General features: G+C 39.2%; 1 protein-coding gene across 1 annotated transcript in view; it reads left to right on the top strand.

Moving 5' to 3' along the window:
* Window positions 1-19,740, top strand: part of LOC143019810 (uncharacterized) — a 30,701-nt gene extending 10,961 nt beyond the window's left edge. Inside the window, exons 4-5 of the mRNA XM_076175792.1 lie at window positions 17,433-17,594; window positions 19,218-19,740. Coding sequence (XP_076031907.1) covers window positions 17,433-17,594; window positions 19,218-19,436 — 381 coding nt within the window. The 3' untranslated portion in view covers window positions 19,437-19,740. The remainder of the gene's footprint in view (window positions 1-17,432; window positions 17,595-19,217) is intronic.
* The last annotated feature ends 588 nt before the right edge of the window (window positions 19,741-20,328 follow it).

Raw genomic sequence — 20,328 nt, 5'->3', positions numbered from 1 at the left:
CGGGTATGGTCCTTCGCTGGGATGTTTGTGTTGTTTATTTTAAGAGGAGTGTTTGTGATTGTTCTGTTGGTTCGTTTGCAGCGGAAGTGTACAGCATTGCATTTCGACGCGTTGGTCTTAATGCGCCACTGTTGCTCCCACGCGTGTGCCCCGTCTAGGATGTTTTGCATTACGTGTAACGCTCCCTGCAGCGTTTTGTGTCTGCTTATGTGGTTAGTGTCGTCCGCATACGAAAGAGTTAGAGCCTGGTTGCGAGGATAAGCCGGCTCTGGCAGGTCATTCGTATATAGATTGTACAGAGTGGGGGCAAGGACTGACCCTTGCGGTACTCCAGCCTTCGGCACAAAAGGTTGGGACAGACAGCCCCGCCACTTTATTCTAATTGACCTGTCGTCCAGGTAGTTGCAGAGCAACCTTGTGAACGGCAGGGCAAAGTCGAAGTTGTGGTACAATTTGTACTTAAGCAGAGATCAACCTTAACCGTTATAAACACTGATATATATACACTTCTCCGTAAAATCCGGAGGGCTGCCAAGTGTCGCTAGATGCAACGATTAACATGAGATTTTTTTAATACTTCCAAGTACATACACGGATATTCTTTACATCAATGTATACAAAAATGTATACAAAACAATATATGATAAAGTTACCTTGTCAATCTTAGATAAACAGAAACTTAATAGTTTTTATATGAAAATTTATACATACGTAAATGAAAGTTAGGGGATGCTGTTGCCACAGCTTCCTTTGACACGCAATTTTTCCAGGACGCACGTAAGCCATGAACTTTCCCACCGACGTCTTACGACGTCCGAAGACAATGATAATATGCAATTTCTCTAATCTTACGTAAATCAATTCCTAAGATTGACAAGATAGATCCACAAGATAATACACATACATAAATCTATATGCAATGAATGGAACATGTTTGACAAAGCAAAGGACAAAATACGTGTATAAAGCAAATTAATAACTTTGTCAGTCTTCATACGTCACCAACGACAGTTTGATCCGAGGAGCGACCAAGATGCCGAGCCGTGGGAAAGGCCGGCATAATCTCAAGGTACACAAGGGGTCAGAGACACAAAATCTTGGGTGTTTATGTGTGGAGTGGGGGGGGGTGTTGTTGAAGTTAATTTGAGGACCCAAAGGGGGGTCATGAGCTGTAGGTAAGGGTGGCGATGTTGTGTCTCCGAAGGGTAGTGTTGTGTCTCACCAGAGTACATATTACATTCAATATCATATGAAAGGTTACACTATATAGGATTACAAAGGATTACAAAGGCGGAGCATGCCGACAGGAGACCTTTTGATCCATATCTAGGTCGGATGCAAAAAAAAAAAAAAGAAAAAAAAATCATATTAATAATAAATAAAAACTAACCCGTCTGGGGTATTGGCTGCTTGTTATTGTCATGGCGTTCATGTAGGGAATGTCATTGTCCAACCCAGTTCTATGGGTAGTGTGGTGTAACACATCGCACTTGTTGGTAATGATAATATATATATATATATGGTTTCCCGTAAAAAATATTATGATATTCATGAACGTGGGTGAGACAGCATAAACTTAATCTAGGTTTACAGAAATTTGGGTATGGAACTTAATCTAGGTTTACAGTAATTTGGGTATGGAACTTAATCTAGGTTTACAGTAATTTGGGTATGGGGGTTGGAATGATGCAGAGGGTTTTACTTCGAGCAACAGAATATGATTATTATTATTGTGATGAAGAGAAAGACTAGGAGTGAGAGGGTTGTAGAGGTATAGGGGAGAATCCTATGATGTAAGTCGAATGAATCCATGTCCAGAGTGGTCGATTTATTCAGTTGGTGTATTATGTCTATCTTGCTTGGAAGGATGGTATCGGGGATCTTAGGTAGGGGAGGGAGTATTAGTTGGGTTATGGGGCCTAGGTCGTGGGTCAAGTTGAGGGTACCTTGGTCGTGGAGGTTATTGGGGAGTAGCATTGAGTTCATCATGTAGGTGTGGGAAATGTCTGGCAGTGTGACGGAGCCGTTAATCTTATGGTGGGTGGGTGGTTTACGGGGGCACATAACAGACACTAAGGTTGGATGAGGGAGATATAAGAAGTGTTTATGTCCTACATGAGTATGGTGAATTTGGGTGTTGTCTGAGAAACGGAAATCACAAGTTTCGGTAAAATGTATTCTGTCGGTTGTAAGTTCCGAGAGGCAGGGTTGGGATTTAGTTAGTTGGAAGTGGAAGGGATAGGCTGGACAGATGTGGAAGTTGGGTCGTGCTGTCTTGCAAGTTGCTATGGTCTCCGGTGACGTCAGTGTCAGCCACTGACCGTCGGTTGATTTTAAGATGGTAGAGGTTGGTAGGTTGAGGGTCATTGTGCGGTTTTGGTAAGGGTATGGGAAAGGATAAATTTCCCAAAGGGAGAATCTCTTGATAGGGTCCATCGGTATGTTGATTAAAATAAATTGTTGAAAGATAGTTGATGCCAAGATTGGGTAATAATGCTGTATTTCATGTTTAGAAAAGAAGGGGGTAAGTTGTAGTGTACTGTGGGCTCGTCGTAGTGTCTGGCTAAGCTGAGTTGGGGTGATCATTTGGAAGTCGACTACACCTGCATGGGCGTTCCAAATGTCTCTCTGGATGAGATTGGTATGGTCTTTGAGGCTATCTAGTTCTTTATCTAGTTTATTCAGGTGATGAAGGAAGAAAAGGGCCGTTTGGGAATTTGTGATCTGAGACAACTGAGAGTTTGTGAAGTGTGCAAGGTCATTGTATTTGTCAATCACCGAATTTACAGAATCAGCGAGGAGGTCTATGTTCTGTGAATTTAAGTCTATGAGTTTCCCTTGTTGGTGGAGTACTCTTGTTATTTTTCCTATGTGTGAATGAACTGTTTGAATGTCTTGATCAGTAGCAGTTCCAAATAGGGATTTAGAAATAATGCCAACGAAATCGAATAGACCTCTTTTGGTTCTTCCGGTCTTTGTGGTGTCATTGTCTGGGTCTGGGAGGTGGTATATTGTGTACTTTATCTGGTCAAGTTTACTCTGTAATGTGTTGACGTTGTGGTAGAGTGTCAGTGAGATTTCATAATTTTGATGAGTGTTATTTGGTACTTGCCTGCCTATTAATTTCTCTACGTCTAGTAGGTCATTTTGTAGTCTAGTAATGGGTTCTAGCAAGGATGTGGGTGAGATGCGGAGTTTCACCATGATGGAGTCTTCGACGCATGCTGCGGTGCCATGCCTGTTGACTATGGCGCCGGGCAAAAGCCTTGGGACGGAGAGGGCGAGGTGGACGATGAGGGGGAGGAGTTGTAGGGATTTCATCTGTGGAAAAAGGGCAGTGTCTGAATGACTAAGGATATGTGTATTTTGCCCTCGCTAAGGTTATAATGGTCGGAAGGAAGTAGAGAAGTTATCTAGAGATTCGGAAGGGAGTTCTTATTGTGAACTTGTGACTGTGAAGGGGCCTAGGAATTTGGGTTTGAGTTTGTTTGTCCTACTTGAGTCTTTTACCATGACTGAGTCGCCAAGTGCTATGTCAAGTGGAATTGACCGTTTGTGTTGTTTTGTCTTTGTCTTCTCCTGGGCTTCTTTCAGGTTTGCTCTAACTTGCTTGTAAATGGTTTGCATACCTCTTTTGATGCAGTGTGCGAGGTTATCTAGGTTGTATAGGGGTGGGGGGGGGTTGAAAATGTGATAGGGGAGGCGCATGGGTTGGCCAAAAATGATTTCATGTGGGGACATTTTTGTTGCGGAATTGACTGTGCTATTGATACTGGCTTGTACCTGTGGTAGCCAATCTTCCCAACTGTCCATGAGATCGTTGACCAGAGGTCTGAGAACCTCTAGGACCTTGCGATTTGTTCGCTCGGACAGGCCATTACCTTGTGGGTGGTAAGCAGTGGCAAAAGTTTGATTGATTTGATATAAGTGTGCTATTTCACGCATTACTTCATTTCTGAATTCAGAGCCATTGTCTGATAACATAAGGTGGGGGATGGTGTATTTACAAAAGATATTGTTAACTAGGGCTTTGGCTACAGACTCTGCTGTTTTGTCTTGGAGTGGAATGAGGATGGTGTATTTAGAGAAGTAGTCTACTGCTGTGAGTACATAGTTGGAACCTTGATGGCTCGTAGGCATTTTCAGTAGGTCAATGCCAAGTGTTTCCCATGGCTCAGCAGGGAGTGGGATATCTCTGATATTGAGTTGTTTTGGGTCAGGGCCTCTGAATTGGTTGCAAGTGACGCAAAGGTCAATATGCATGGTTATGTCTCTTTTCATATTTTGCCAGTAGTATGTGTGCCTAGCCGTGTTTAGTGTCTTATCCCTGTCCGAGTGGCCTCCCATTGCACTGTCGTGCAATATGTGTAGGACCTTGGAGACAAGGGCTCTGGGGATAACAGTAACCTCTCTTGTGTTAATGGTTCTCCTTATGACTCCGTCGACCAGTTTGAGTTCCTCAATAGGGACAGGTGGTCGGGAGTGTAAGGGGGTTTGTGAAATGAGATGCTGCTTTATTGGGGACCATATTGGGTCTCTGTCTGTTTCATCCCTAAGTTCTTGCATAGGTATGCATGTGGTTTGGGTGACAGGGTTGATGTGGTTTTGTCTGCTCAAGGAATCTGCCACTACATTAGCTTTCCCGGCTAAGTATGTTATCTTGGGATCAAAGTCTAGTAAGGTGGTTTTCCATCTAGCAATTCTCCCGTGGAGGTCTTTTGTGTTGAAAAGGTAAACTAGGGGTTGGTGGTCTGTAAAGATGTTTATATTGTACCCTAGAATGAGATGTTTAAAGTGTTTGAGTGCCCAAACGATAGCTAACCCTTCTTTGTGAGTAGTGGAGTAATTACTCTCAGCCTTGTTAAGGACTCTACTTGCGTAGGCTATGGGGTGCTCTTTGCCATTGTCGTCCTTTTGTTGTAAGACTGCGCCTATTCCTACAGAGGAGGCGTCTGTGTAAAGAAGGAATTCCTTCTTCATGTCAGGGAAAACTAGTACAGGGGCTGTGGTGAGTGCGTGTTTGAGAGTGTCGAAACTTTGCTGTTCTGCTTCTGACCATTGAAATGGCTCGCCTTTCCTTGTGAATTTGGTCAGAGGGGAAGCAATATCAGCAAAGTTTCGGATAAAATGTCTGTAGTATGATGCAAGACCTACGAAGCTTCTTGTTTCATTTGTGTTTTTGGGTGTTGGGAATTTGTTTATAGCTTCTATCTTGTCTGTGTTGGTATGGATACCTCTGGCATCTACCTTATGTCCTAGGAAGGTGAGTTCCGTCTGTAGGAATTTACACTTTTCTAGTTGGACTTTTAATCCAGTGTTTTTGAGTCGTTTTAGGACAATCTCTAGTGTGTGAAGATGTTCTCTTTGTGTGGGGTTGTAAATGATGAGGTCGTCTAAGTAGACGAACAATGAGACTCCTATCATGTAACTGAAAATCCGGGTCATCAACCTTTGTTGGGTTGAGGGGGCGTTTTTTAAGCCAAAGGGCATCCGTTGAAAATGGAAATGCCCTTTATCAGTGGAGAAAGCTGTTATGGCTTTGGACTCATCTGTTAATTCCACCTGCCAGAAGGCTGACTTAAGGTCAATTGTGGAAAAAACTGTATTCCCGTTGCCAATGCATTGTAGTACATCTTGCATGGCGGGGAGGGGGTGTGGGTCAGATTGAGTTAAATGGTTTATCTTTCGGATGTCTACTACAGGGCGTAAGGTTCCATCTTTCTTAGGGACCAAGAAGAGGGGACTGTTCCATGGGGAGTCTGAATGGGAAATGACGCCTTGGTGTATCATCTCTTGGACACTGTCATTGACTTGGGATTTCCTACTGTGAGGTATGCGGTAAGCGGGGGTGTATGAAGGGGGGGTGTTAGGGGGGATTTGGATGTGATGCTTGATAATATCACATTTGCCTAGTGGTTCACCTTCTAAGGCGATAGCTGATCTATTCCTTTGTAGGAGGGTTAACAGTTCACTATGGGTTTCTCCGGTAGCTGATGTCGTGATTTGGTCTGGGTGGATAGGGGGGAGATGTGTTGTGGCAGTGGTTCCTGGATAAGGGAATTATGGAGGTGGACTGCGCAAATGTTTGTATTCTTCCTGATTTTACGGTGTTGGTCTGACATGTTTGTTAACATAGCTAGTGTGTGTTTATTGTCTGATATTGTATCCCAGGAGGACTCAATGGCTATGTTGTTAAGCCTGGACGTGTCTGAGTCGATTATGACGTCCTGATGTCCGATTGCTCCGGGTATGTATAGTGGAACTGTTATTGAATGTCTAGGGGGTATGATGACTGTGTTAGACATCAATGCCTTTGAGGTGACATAAGGGGGTGGTCGGAAGGAATAGTTGTTAGTTGGAATTGGAGTATTTGAGGAAAGGAGACATGAGAGAGGTTGTGTGTCTGAGTCGGGTGTCTCAGTGACAGTTGGCTCATCATTTACATCTGAGAAGTAGATGTTATTTTTGTCTAGGTCTATAATAGTTTTCCATGTCCTCAATGATTTTAATCCTATTATACCTTGTTGATCGAGACTGCATTCGTCAGCTATGTGGAAAGGTGTGAAACCTACCTTGTAGTTATTGACTTCTATGTTTAAGTCTATGGTGTCGTGTAGAGAAATGGTGCTCCCTTCTATTAGGAGTCCTTCCATATTGGAAAATTGAATTTGGGGTGGGTCATTTAATGCTTCATAGAGAGCTCTTGGGATGATGTTCAGGTTTGTTCCTGTATCAACCATCATGTCAACTGTGAGTTGATCTAAACTCACTTCTAGGGTGACGTAGTTGTGTTGTGTATGAGATATTCCTATGGTGGTTTGGTGCGTGAGGCTGGTACACGTTCCCCCAATCGGTGTTGGGTTGTGCGTGTTGTGTGGGAGGGAGCTGTTTGTCGAGGGGTGTGTCGAGGGGCGGTGAATGGTTGGTTAGTTCTCTGATGAGGTTGTGGTTGTGATTTCTGTAGGTAACACTCTTCGTTGGAGTGAGTTGTTGTTTTGTGTAGGCTGCAGTATTTGTTTGGATGTGTTGGTGTAGGTAGGAGTGGAGGTTTAAAGGGGGATGGAACTTGTTTGTTTTGATTCTGAACTTGACACTGAGCATTCGTATGCGAGGTAGTAGCATGCACTGAGCAAGGGATGGGGTGGTGTTGTACCTGCGGGTATTGTTGTTGCTGTGTTCGACACTGGGCATCGGTGTGGGAAATGGTTCCATGAACTGAGCAAGGGATAGGGTGGCGTGGTGCCTGTGTTTGTATTTGTTGTTTTTGTATGCAGTCTCTTGTGTTGTGACTGGGTGATGAATGGTAGGAGCACCACTTAGAAGGTTGTCCTTGATTGGTGGGAGGGGGCTGCTGTGAGTGAAGGCTATTTAGTCTGGGGAGATAGTGGGGGGGTGTCTAAAGATACATTGCAAGCATTGATGATGTCTAAGATATAGGTATAAGCTAGAGGGTTTCTAGTGTCTAGTTCCCTTTTGGAGGCTTCCTTTAAACACTTTGGAGGGAGTTGGGAGAGATAGAAACCTATCTCAAAGAATGTTAGTAAGTTTTTTGTGGTCATTACATTTTGACCAAATTGGTCAGTGTGGGTCCAAGGAGAGTTATTCTCTAGGTCCTCTCTGACTTCTTTAATTCCGTTTGCTACGAAATCCATAATGTTCGTAACGGAATGTGGTTGGACTCTAGTGTTATTGAGGAAAGTGGGAAGGAAGGAGATGTTGTTAACTTGTTTGTTGTGAAAGACATTAAGAAGGTGGTGTTTATATTCCTGATATGTGATTCCACATGCAACTAAACTGTCTAGCATCCTTGCCTTTGAACGGCAAATGTCAGATGGGTCTATTTTCTGACGGCACAAATTTATTTTATCTGTGTCAGAGTAGTGTTGGTTCTTTGAGAAAAACAGGTCACATGCTGTCAAGAAGTCGTTTATGGATAATCCACTGTTTTGGGAAAAGGTTGGGATTTCTGTGAGGGGGGTTATGGTTTGATAGTTGTTAATTATTGTTGGTTGAGGTTGTGAGTAAGGATAACATTGTGGATTTGGAGGAAGGTTGGGTGGTGGGTAGTGATGTGGTGTAGAGTGGGCTTGACCAGATGGGATATGGGGAGAAGGAAATGGGAAGTGTTGGTAGGGTGATGGAACAGTATGGGGAGCGTGATGATGAGGTTGGTATTGTGGGTGAACGGGAGGGGGAAAGGAGGGTGTGGGGATATGGGGATTGAACTGATGAATATTTATAGGAGGAGTATTTTGAGGAGTTGATTGGGTGGGTTGAATGGGTTGTTGTGGTTGAGAGAGGTTAGAGGGGTCTACTTGAGGAGGTTGGTTGAAAAAAGGTAGGACATCGTTCTCATAAAGAGGGGCTATTGGGGTACCTGCCTTAGGAGCAGTTTTGTCAGAATTATTTAACTGGTCATTGGTTAACTGTTTAGAGGTACTGTCAACCCGTGGATATAGGTAAAAATGGTCTGGTTTGTCATTGTCAGTTAAGTCCTCTGTGTGTATTTCCTCTTTGTCACTGGATATGTCCTGTGATTGTTTCTCCTCTTTGGATCTTGATAGGACGTTGTGCATCTTTTGAATGACTTTACTTCTTGTTCCAGTTGCCATGTTTGTCGTTAACTAGCGAGGTATGTATTAGTTAATAGTTAGGTTTGATTTGTAGTCTAAGATAAAATAGTTACATAAAAGAACATATAAATATAAATGGTAAAAATGTAAATGTGGCAATAATAATAATGGGTTATATTGCACAAATTACAGTATGATGATAATTATATGTATATATATATATATATATATATATATATATATATATATATATATATATATATATATATATATATATATAGCTGGTTAATAGTAGTAATTATGAAAGGTAAGTGACATTTATAAAAATGTCTAAGTTCTATGTAAATATAAATGGGTAATACGTAGTGAAAGCAATTAACGGTTATTGTATACATAAATATATATATAGTTTAGACAAGAATTACTTAACTGTAAGAATGCATATGAATGTGAGATTATGTAATAGTCAAATCTAGTAAAAGTTATTGCATATCTATAAATATGAAATGGTATTAGGAATATGTGAAATTGGTATTTGATTTATATATATATATATATATATATATATATATATATATATATATATATATATATATATATATATAAAGGATATACAGTGTAAAAGGTTATATAAAATATTGTGAAGAAGAATTATTTGATATTGGCAAAAAAATTATGTGATTATAATAGTTATTGAGAAATATATTTAAAATACAGTATTCTAAATAATAAATTGGTACAGTACAAGATGGAAGTATGCAAAAATGATTTTAACTTAGTTGTGTAACTTAATTAAGTAGCTTAGTTTTATAATAAGATAATGTTGTTGAATTATTAAATCACTAAAACTTAATTATTGATCAAAGAAGGAAAAAAAATATTTTTAGTTATCTTTTGGTTATATTTTGGTTGAGAGTGATTTTTACATAGGTTATATATATGTAATCATAGGGTACCTTTATGGGTATATTCCCGGTTATCGATAATTATATCGATGTGCTTCCGGTCCGTCAGGTGTGGCTGTGGCGGGCCGTAGACTTGTTTGTCCTTACGTATGTAGGAGGACGTAAGATGTCAATATGTGTAGAATTATATCTAGATGAGGGGAGTGCCTCGTTGATGTTCTCGTAAAAAAAAAAGAAGACAGGCAGTATCAGGGATGGGGAGTGATGGGTAATGTATTGTGTATTATCACGGGATATATTGGAATTAAGTGGAAGTAAGTTGAGGAAATTTGTTATGTTACCTGTAGTCAGTAGGTTGACGGTAGATGGGTCGGTGGTATGAGAGTACTAGAATAACACTGGGTGATTCAGGTTGTGTGCGTCTGGGAGGGAACGCTTGGTGTGAAGAGGTTGATTAGTCGCTTGGACTGCGGCAGAGGGAGCGGTTGGCACTGGGAGGTGGAGTAGTCGTATTGGTTTCGCCGGCTCGAATGGAGTCGTGTGGCGTGGGGGACTTACTCAGACGTGTTTGCTTGGAGACAGGCGATTCTGTTCGGAGATGTGGGGGGGTACTGTGGCTGCCACCATTCGTTCGATGTACCCGTGTGTAGGGTTCCCAGGGCGTAGCCGGACACATCAAACACTATGTCACATTTTCTTCACTTTATTTCCTTGATTTTAACAGTCTTATTACACCTTAGCATCACCACTAACAGTATTCAAGTACGTCACCGACCCGCTCTCTCGGGCCGTGCGTTTGGTTTTTGTTCAGAAATATGCTGACGCGTACAATCGGTCGGTTACCGACGATGGTGCTTACATGATTATTAACGGGAGCCTACAGTTTCTGACAACCTAATTCTTATGTTTACGTATAGGTACATCTCTAAACTTATTATATATGTGTATCCAAAGGGGAGAAGCTCGTTGTTATGTTGTTTTTCGTAATTGACATGCCTGGCGGTGGACTGCACTTATAAGTGTGCGTTAGTGTGTGTGTGTGTGTGTTGCCTGCCTGTCGCGAAGCTAGGGTTTGCTGGGTCAGCGAAATGTGTATTTTACTGGACCTCGTGATGTCTGCCTCAGCAGTTTCAATACAGGAAACGGTGTCCAGAGAGTGTGATTGGAATGGTGGGTGAGGCCTGCGCGTGGGTCATATGACTGGCTGTATGGGACGTATACATGCAAACAGGATACAAACAGGTATATTGATTAGACTACATATAAATACAAGATATATGACGATCGAGGAAAATGAGATACGATTTCACCCATGCTAAACTGCATGCACTAAAAAGTTTTAAAGAGCTTTATTGTGAAAAAATTAACATTATTGTTGAGGTTTGAAAATTATATTAACCAAGATACAAAAATAACTATAGCCTAGCAACATATAAATCCAGTGATCTCAACATGCAAGTCTCTAAGTATGTCTAAAGGCGTATAACAACAAAGTCAAAGTAACGTTAAACTCATTACATTCGGTTCTTTTTATGATCTTGCTTTTACGTGGTAACTACGTAACAAAGTGCCTCGGTGGTGCATCCATTACGAAATCACATCTGGGTTCAAGGTCTCTCTCGCTTCCAAGTTCTCGAGAAGTTTATTCACTTGCAATGTTGTATAAGACAGCGTCATCCTTCTCTCCCTTGGACTTCTTTCCCTTAGTGAATACTGAATGGAAGCTTTCATTCAGTGTTACACTTTACTTTTTATGCTTCTTCTGTGTTTGCAAATAAGAAGAAAAAAACTTAATTTATCCTTACAACTGCCAAATAGTTAATCAGTTCCTATTTATACCGTCCCCCACGAACGACTACTTACTAAATTAGCTTCACACGGAATAAGTGGCAGCCTATTAAGTTGGACTAGTAATTGGTTGAATGATCGAAAACAGAGAATTGTTTTAAATGGACAAACTTCTAGATGGAAAAATGTTACAAGTGGAGTTCCTCAGAGTTCCGTTCTTGGGCCACTTGTATTCATAGTATATATAAATGATATAGACCATGGACTAAAATCTACTGATTCCAAATTTGCTGATGATACAAAACTGTGCGGAATGACAAATGATCACTTAAACCAATTAGATATTCAAGAAGATTTAGATAAATTACAGCAATGGTCTGAATAGTGGCTTATGAAATTTAACACAAGTAAATACAAGGTAATACACATAGGTAAAAATAACAGTAAGTACAATTACAAGTTACTTGGAAATTCGTTAACAAAAGTGGATAGTGAAAAAGATCTCGGCGTAATTATCAGTAACGATCTCAAATCATCCAAGCAGTGTATTTCAGCCTCTGAGAAAGCAAATAAGATTCTAGGACTGATTGCGCGATCTTTTGACTTCAAAAGTCCATCACTCATGAACAAGCTATATTAATCGTTAGTTCGTCCACATTTGAAATATGCGGTTTCCGTATGGTCACCGAATCTCATTAAAGCCATTGACAGACTGGAAAAAGCACAACGGCGATCCACAAAACTGATTCCAAATATAAAAAATAAATCATACGAAAATCAACTAAAACATATGAATCTGTTTTTCCTAAAAAAGCGTAGACTTAGAGATTTTAAAGGGAATTGACATCAAAAGTGACCAAATTTTCACATTGAATGAGAATCAGACAAGAAACAATGGTCTCAAACTGTTCGGAAATAGATTTAATATGGAAGTGGGTAGAAACAACTTCGCCAACCGTGTAGTTAATGAATGGAATAAACTCCCTGCACAGGTAGTGCAATGTAGTTCAGTTCGAAGCTTTAAAAATCATTTAAATAAACACCTAAGCAAGATGCTGTAATGATTATAATATATTCTATATTATTTGTTTTTGTTTTGTTATCATTTGTCTGTTTGATTCTCATTTATTATTAGTTCTGTATCAATCTATTATCATTTACTATTTACAAAGGATTACAAAGGATTACAAAGGCGGAGCATGCCGACAGGAGACCTTTTGATCCATATCTAGGTCGGATGCAAAAAAAAAAAAAAAATCATATTGATAATAAAATAATAAATAAAAACTATAATAATGTAAATAACAAATTTAATACGTAAATAAATGCATAGGTATAGTTAAAATAATAAACAAACAGGTAAATAGTAAATGATAAATTAACATATAACTAATAATAAATGAAAATCAGACAGACAAATGATAACAAAACAAAATCAAATAATATAAGATAAATTATAATCATTACAGCCTCTTACTTAAGTATTTATCTAAATGATTCTTAAAGCTTCAAACTGAACTACATTGCACTACCTGTACAGGAAGTTTATTCCATTCATTAACTACACGGTTGGCAAAGTTGTTTCTACCTACTTCCAAATTGAATCTATTTCCGGACAGTTTGAGACCATTGTTTCTTGTCTGATTCTCATTCAATGTCAAAATTTTGTCACTTTTGATGTTGTCAATTCCCTTTAGAATCTTAAAGACCTGTATCAAGTCACCTCTGAGTCTACTCTTTTTTAGGGAAAACAGATTCATGTGTTTTAGTCGATTTTCGTATGATTTATTTTTGATATTTGGAATCAGTTTTGTGGCTCGCCGTTGTACTTTTTCCAGTCTGTCAAAGTCTTTAATGAGATTCGGTGACCATACGGAAACAGCATATTCCAAATGTGGACGAACTAACGATTTATATAGCTTGTTAATGAGTGAGGGACTTTTGAAATCAAAAGATCGCGCAATCAGTCCCAGAATCTTGTTTGCTTTCTCAGAGGCTGAAATACATTGCTTGGATGATTTGAGGTCGTTACTGATAATTACGCCGAGATCTTTTTCACTATCCACTTTTGTTATCGAATTTCCAAATAACTTGTAATCGTACTTACTGTTATTTTTACCTATGTGCATTACCTTGCATTTACTTGTGTTAAATTTCATTAGCCACTTTTCAGACCATTGCTGTAATTTATCTAAATCTTCTTGAATATCTAATTGGTTTGAGTGATCATTTGCCACTCCGCACAGTTTTGTATCATCAGCAAGTTTGGAAACAGTAGATTTTAGTCCATGGTCTATATCATTTATATATACTATGAATAGAAGTGGCCCAAGAACGGAACCCTGAGGAACTCCACTTGCAACACTTTTCCATACAGAAGTTTGTCCATTTAAAACAATTCTCTGTTTTCGACCATTCAACCAATTACTAGTCCAACCTAATAGGCTACCACTTATTCCATGCAAAGCTAGTTTAGTAAGTAGTCTTTCGTGTGGGACGGTATCAAAAGCTTTTGCAAAGTCTAGATATATCAAATCTATATTGTTTCTTTTGTCATAATTCGAGATAACTGTGTTGTAGAATTCGAGTAAGTTAGTCACGCAAGAACGTTTCCGTCTGAAACCATGCTGGCTATCATTTATCAAACGGTCACTTTCTAAATGATGTTCGATAGCATCTCTGATGATAGTTTCCATTATTTTTCCTACGATTGAAGTCAAACTTATAGGCCTACAGTTATTTGGTTTCTTTTTGTCACCTTTTTTGAATATGGGAGTAACGTTAGCTAGCTTCCATTCTCTTGGGACATCTCCGGATATGATGGATTTCTTGAAAATAATTTCTAATGGAACAACAATCTCATTTTTCATTTCTTTAAGATTATTGGATGCCAACCGTCAGGCCCTGGTGTTTTATTAACTTTGAGTTTGTCTATACACCTTTTAATTTTTTCTTTTGTTATATTTACCGTAGTGAGTAAGTTTACCCCAGACTTTTCACAGGTTTCAGTTTGGAATTCACTTTGAGGTGTTTCGTTTACGAATACCAAGCTAAAATAATTGTTTAAGATATTACACATTCCTTCATTTGAATATTCAAGTTGACCGTCAGCAGATAATAGTAGACCAATGTGATTCCTAACAACCTTTTTATCTCTAATGTAACTATAGAATTCTTTGGGATTCTCTTTGGATTTCTCAGCGATGTTCATTTCGTATTGTCGTTTTCTTTTTCTTGTTGTCTTTTTTAAATCTCTCTGTATTGATACATAACTTTCATAGTCATTAGATGCACCCGAACACTTATATTTCTTATAAGCCTGTCTCTTTTTAGCAATACTTTTTTCAGTTTCTTTGTCGAGCCACTTTGGGCGAGATTGATTTGGGGGACGTCTGTCCTTAAAAGGAATGTAAGTTTGAATCATCTTAGTGAGCGTATTTTGAAATATTTCCCACATCTGATCTACAGGCCTTTCGTTTAATTTTGCCTCCCAATCTGTAAGCTGAAGCTCCTGACGTAGTCCTATGAACTGAGCTTTACTGAAATCGGGTATTTTAGAAGCACAAGTATCTATTCTAAAATTGTTTAGGAGTTTGAATCTGACTAAGTTGTGATCGCTATTTGCAACAGATTCACCGACTTCTACATCACTTACCATGCTTTCGCGACTAGTGATCAATAGATCGAGTAAGTTTCCATATCTTGTGGGCTCTTTTACATGCTGAATTAAGTAATTGTCACCAAGAAAATCAATCAAGCGATTACCTATATGGCCATGTTCAAGGGTCATCCAATCAATGTCAGTAAAATTGAAATCACCCATTATCAATAAATCCCGGTTGCAGAAACTAGACAGTTCTTGAAATAACAGTTTGTCGTCTGCTAATGATAATGTCTTTGGCCTATATAGTACACCTATATTCATTTTTTGTCCATTTGTTTGGGTTAACTCAACCCACAAACTATCATATGCATCCTGTTTCACTTTCTCTAAAACACAAGCATGAACATTGTTTTTAACGTACAATAGAACACCCCCACCTTTCTTGTGGTTTCTATCCTGATGAAAGTGTTTAAATCCCGCAATATTAAATTCAGCTTCGAACTCTGTACCATTTAACCATGTCTCAGTTATTCCTATCATATCGAGATTTTCGCTTTTGACATACGCCTGTATTTCTTGAAATTTGTTCCTAATACTACGAGCATTAAAGTACATCGTTTTAAGAAACTCGTGATTATTTCTTTTTGACATATTTTGAGTTTCAATATCATGTCTTATATTATCATTTTGTTTTTTATTTATACCTTGCTCTATATTATTATCATTTGGTCCTATTTTTTTATTATTCATTTATGTATTTTATTTGTTATTTACATTAATTATCATATATATTTTTTTATTAATTTATTATTATTATGATTTTTTTCGCATCCGACCTAGATATGGACTAAAAGGTGTCGGGATGCTCCGCCTTTGTAATCCTTTGTAATCCTTCAGAAAGGGCAATGGTAATGAGAAATATACAGGAATAATATGGCATAAGCTGGTAATGATATGACCTGTGGACAAAATGGGAAGAGGCCATTGTACAGGATCAGATGTCTTCAAGCTTTGTGAAATTGTCTACTTTTTCGTAAAATAAAGTCCTGAATGCTACCAAATTTGTTCTAATAGCGTTCTAAGGTTAACTAAGTTTATTTAGTGACCGGCGAAGTAATTGTCAAACAATTGACAATGGAAGTTATTTTAGATAGAAACAGTCTATATATTAATACGCTTGTAACTATCTATGTGTGTCACGCGGTGACGTCACGGCAACGAAGCCTTCCAAAATTGCTGACGACTGATTGGCTGCGAGCGAAGTGAGAGTGGTGACGTCACGGCAAAAGAGACGACTTATTGACCGAGAGCGGTGACGTCACGCCAAAAAGGAGACGACTGATTGGCTGCCAGCTAAGCGACAGTGGTGACGTCACGGCAACGAAGATGACTTATTGGCCGAGAGCGGTGACGTCACGTCGCTTCAGCGCTTCCGACACGGCGTCACGGTGCAAAGGAATCAAAGTAGTTTTATTCTGGCTAAAGACAGACGATTTTATTCACCTATTTATCACAATCTTTCGATAAACGAAATATTAAAAAAGGCATTTATTCAAAACTTAACGTGTGACGTCATGTCGCGTTACTTTCAAAGCTCCTTACAGAACCTCACGAAAATAAGTAGATAAATAAATAAATAGATAAATAGATAAATAAATAAACAGTATTTAAACGTCTATACAAGTTTAATCATAGGTTACATGAAGATAATCAAACGTCTATAAATGTTTAGTGTGACATGACATAAACGATTAAAAAATAATATTGCCTTTATGATTGACCTAACGAGAAAGAGAGAGAGAGAGAGAGAGAGAGAGAGAGAGAGAGAGAGAGAGAGAGAGAGAGAGAGAGAGAGAGAGAGAGAGAGAGAGAGAGAGAGAGAGAGAGAGAGAGAGAGAGAGAGAGAGAGAGAGAGAGAGAGAGAGAGAGAGAGAGAGAGAGAGAGAGAGAGAGAGAGAGAGAGAGAGAGAGAGAGAGAGAGAGAGAGAGAGAGAGAGAGAGAGAGAGAGAGAGAGAGAGAGAGAGAGAGAGACACACACGACGGGAGAATTCGATGACAACATCGGGAGACTTTGATGACTCCTTATGAAGACTGAAGACTCCTTCGTAAATCCCGTGAAATTTCCACGGGTTCTGCTTGTGTCGCATAAATGAGCCACTAAAATATTCCGTATTGGCATCTCACTGCGAAGACGCGTTGTGCATTTGTTATCTGGGATTTAATATCGTTTTTTATACTAACGGACAAAGAAAACTGCTAAAATTACCTTGCATTACATTAGAGATAACCCTTTATGTTGAATTTGGAAGTGGCTAATAAATTGTTCATAGTAAACTTGTGAATGGCACGAAAGCACCTCTGAATGTCAAAACTCAGTTAAACACCTGAGCTTTAGTCAATCATCTGTTTTCTTATATTTGTCCATGTCTACAGAAAGGCTTTCTGTCCAGATGCTTTTCCAGTACAATTCATTATACCCTATATTCTCTCAAGATATTTTTAGCATGTAAATATGGGCTGACTCATGTAACAACTTAGTTGACTATACATTTTTGTTTCAGTGCTACCACGTCATGCGAGACCATCCGGGTCACGGTGTGCCAATGTTGGGCGGCATGTGGGGTGGTTGCTTAGATTTGAATTCTAAAGAGGTTGCTAAAGCTCGCGAAAAAATATTTATGATCACCAGTAATAAGCGAGGCTTGGACCAATTTGCACTGAGAGTAAGTATTTTATTTTCTTCGTCTTTTTTATGTATGCTTTCAATGAGCGTAACTATAAATCAAAATTCAACCAATCTTGCAAAACAAAAAATGCACGTGTCCTAGTAGTTTGCTCTTTCATTTTAATCTGGTATAATGGTCTTTTAATTTCATGACATCTTAAGGTTCTTGCATATGAATGATATAGCAAGACAATTTACATACAAGTATTTAGGAGTATTTTTTATGGTTGCATAAGAATGTCGCTTTTTTTTTTTTTTTTTTTTTTGTAATTGACATTTCATTACCATGTTCATTATGCTGTCACCTCTGTCTTCACTTTAAGCTTAAGCTTAAATTATCCCAACATGAAACATTAAGTTCCCCTGCATCGTTCTGCGAAGCACAACACCATCTTTCCTCTGTAGTTTGTAGGAACTATTTTAGTAACCACTGGGTTTTTATCCCATGTAATTGTATTCTTACTTTGTAATGATATACAATAGTAGCATTTGAAGATTCTTGAATGCAAAATAGCACCACAACAGCATCCATATATTATCTTTCAATGACATGATCACAATAGACACATACAGTCCCCTAAACACCCTTCTTCCCCTTGAACTTAAGTTTAAACAAAGTTAACAACATTTGTAGTTCCATAGCAGGAGCAAGTGACTGAAAGGGGCCCGCTGGGCCCGCCATCTTATGTTTACAAACTAATGGGCAATATATGAAGAAATATTGATATAGATTTTCCTTCCTTAGCTTATAGAAAAATAATATCTCAAATAAAGTAATAATAGTTCATATTTCTGCTGAAGATATGTCGGTTATGACCGTTACACTCCGCTAAATTGACCCTAGTTGCGAGACAGAGGGGGGGGGGGGTCAACGCTCAAACTCGATATACGTGTTGTTAGTTAGACCCGCCTTAGTTAACCCGTACACACTAAGCTTCCATTCTGGTTTCTACCTGGCAATCTTATGCCTTTACATAGCATTGTGCGCTGGTGTCATAATCAGTCGGAAGAGTGGTGACCTTGCATTTGCTTTGCAGTTGTGGGTTCGAATCCCACCCTCCCCTCCGATTCCCAGCAGTGACTGTTACCTACCCCAACAGCCCAGGTGCATAGGACAAACGATGCGGCTTCGTCTAAAGCTACGCGCCTTCTGGCGTCGCTTCTAACCTTCCTCTTCATAGCATTATACTACTTGTGACGGAATTAATCCACTAATGCTTCAGAAGTCTCCCTTAACTGAATGAAGCCAATTGGTGTTTGTCTGAACAAAATGACTAAATGAACAAAATAAAGGAGTTCAAAGGGTAAAAGTTGTCACATATATTGGCAGAAGTGCATGCATCATTTAATACATCTATTCGGTTAGTTGTCGATATGTAATTTTTGCGACAGTTTCATATTTCTGTATGCAAGGGCCTCTTCCCTTTTATAAAGGAGGTAGGCAGGCAATGTATGCACCCGTTCCCACCTATTCCATTCCCATCCACCACCCTTTCATCTTTGCTCCTCGTGGACAAGAAGTCATCCTTGTCTCCTGTTCAGAAGCAATGTTCAGGACCGCTTCATTTATAAGGCGACAATTCAAGTTTCGAAATTGAGTGATTCTTAATTCTTTTGGCAGACGTACCTGTACCCAGCGATCCAAGGTCAAGTCCTCGAACACGACGCCTTCTACTGCAAGAGGTTCAAGAACTCTGTCCCCTTCCCGAGCCAAAGAGACCCCTCCGGAGACTTCATTGGTGCGCGGGCCTACAGACAGGAATACAGAAACGAAAAAATCAACAAGAAATGTCCCGTGGAGTGCCGACCAGCCAAGCATCCAGAATGGGAATATTGTTGAATACAGGGGAGGTAAAAGAAAGAGGAGAGGTAGAGGAAGAGAAGAGGAAGGAAGATGTAGAAGTAAGGGAAGTGGGTTTTCGATCTTGTGTATGAAGGGCCAAGGTAAAGTTGTTTTTACAGACACTACACCCGCTCGAGAGAGAAAGACGCAGTAAGGAATCTGATATCGTACTGAACACACCTGTTAAAGCCAGTGCGTAATTCAGATGAAAAATATATACTTACATATACACACACACACACGCACGCACACACGCACACATATACATATATACACTATATATATATATATATATATATATATATATATATATATATATACACATCTGTGCTTATTCAATTACATATATATATATATATATATATATATATATATATGTTGCAGTAATTCACATGGCACACGTGAAAATAATATGCAGAAAAAACCACTGGGAAATGAGAAGCTTAGTCCGAACGTTTTCGTCTATTTAAGACATTATCCTTGATAATGTCTTAAATAGACGAAAACGTTCGGACTAAGCTTCTCATTTCCCAGTGGTTTTTTCTGCATATATATATATATATGTGTGTGTGTGTGTGTGCGTGTGTGTGTGTGTGTGTGTGTGTGTGTCATTATGACATTTGGAAATAAACTCTCCTACTGGGATTCGAACCCTCACCTGAGCGGCTTACTTTCTATAAGACGAGGAACGTACCGTCACGCCACCGTGATCCTACAAAACAGTACGACTTAGTTCACGGACTAATCTTTTCGCCGAGGGCACCTACGTGAAGCATGGCATGTACTGTATTTCATCAAATCCTTTATGCAGGCTAGTCTTCCGACGAGTGTTTGTGTCATTATGACATTTGGAAATAAACGTTTTTCCATTTCCTAGTGTAATATATAT

The sequence above is a fragment of the Oratosquilla oratoria genome, chromosome 38 (genome assembly GCF_046742065.1).
Source record: "Oratosquilla oratoria isolate Oo_2021 chromosome 38, ASM4674206v1, whole genome shotgun sequence".
NCBI lineage: Eukaryota > Metazoa > Arthropoda > Malacostraca > Stomatopoda > Squillidae > Oratosquilla > Oratosquilla oratoria.
This window is presented reverse-complemented; position numbering and strand designations above follow the sequence as displayed.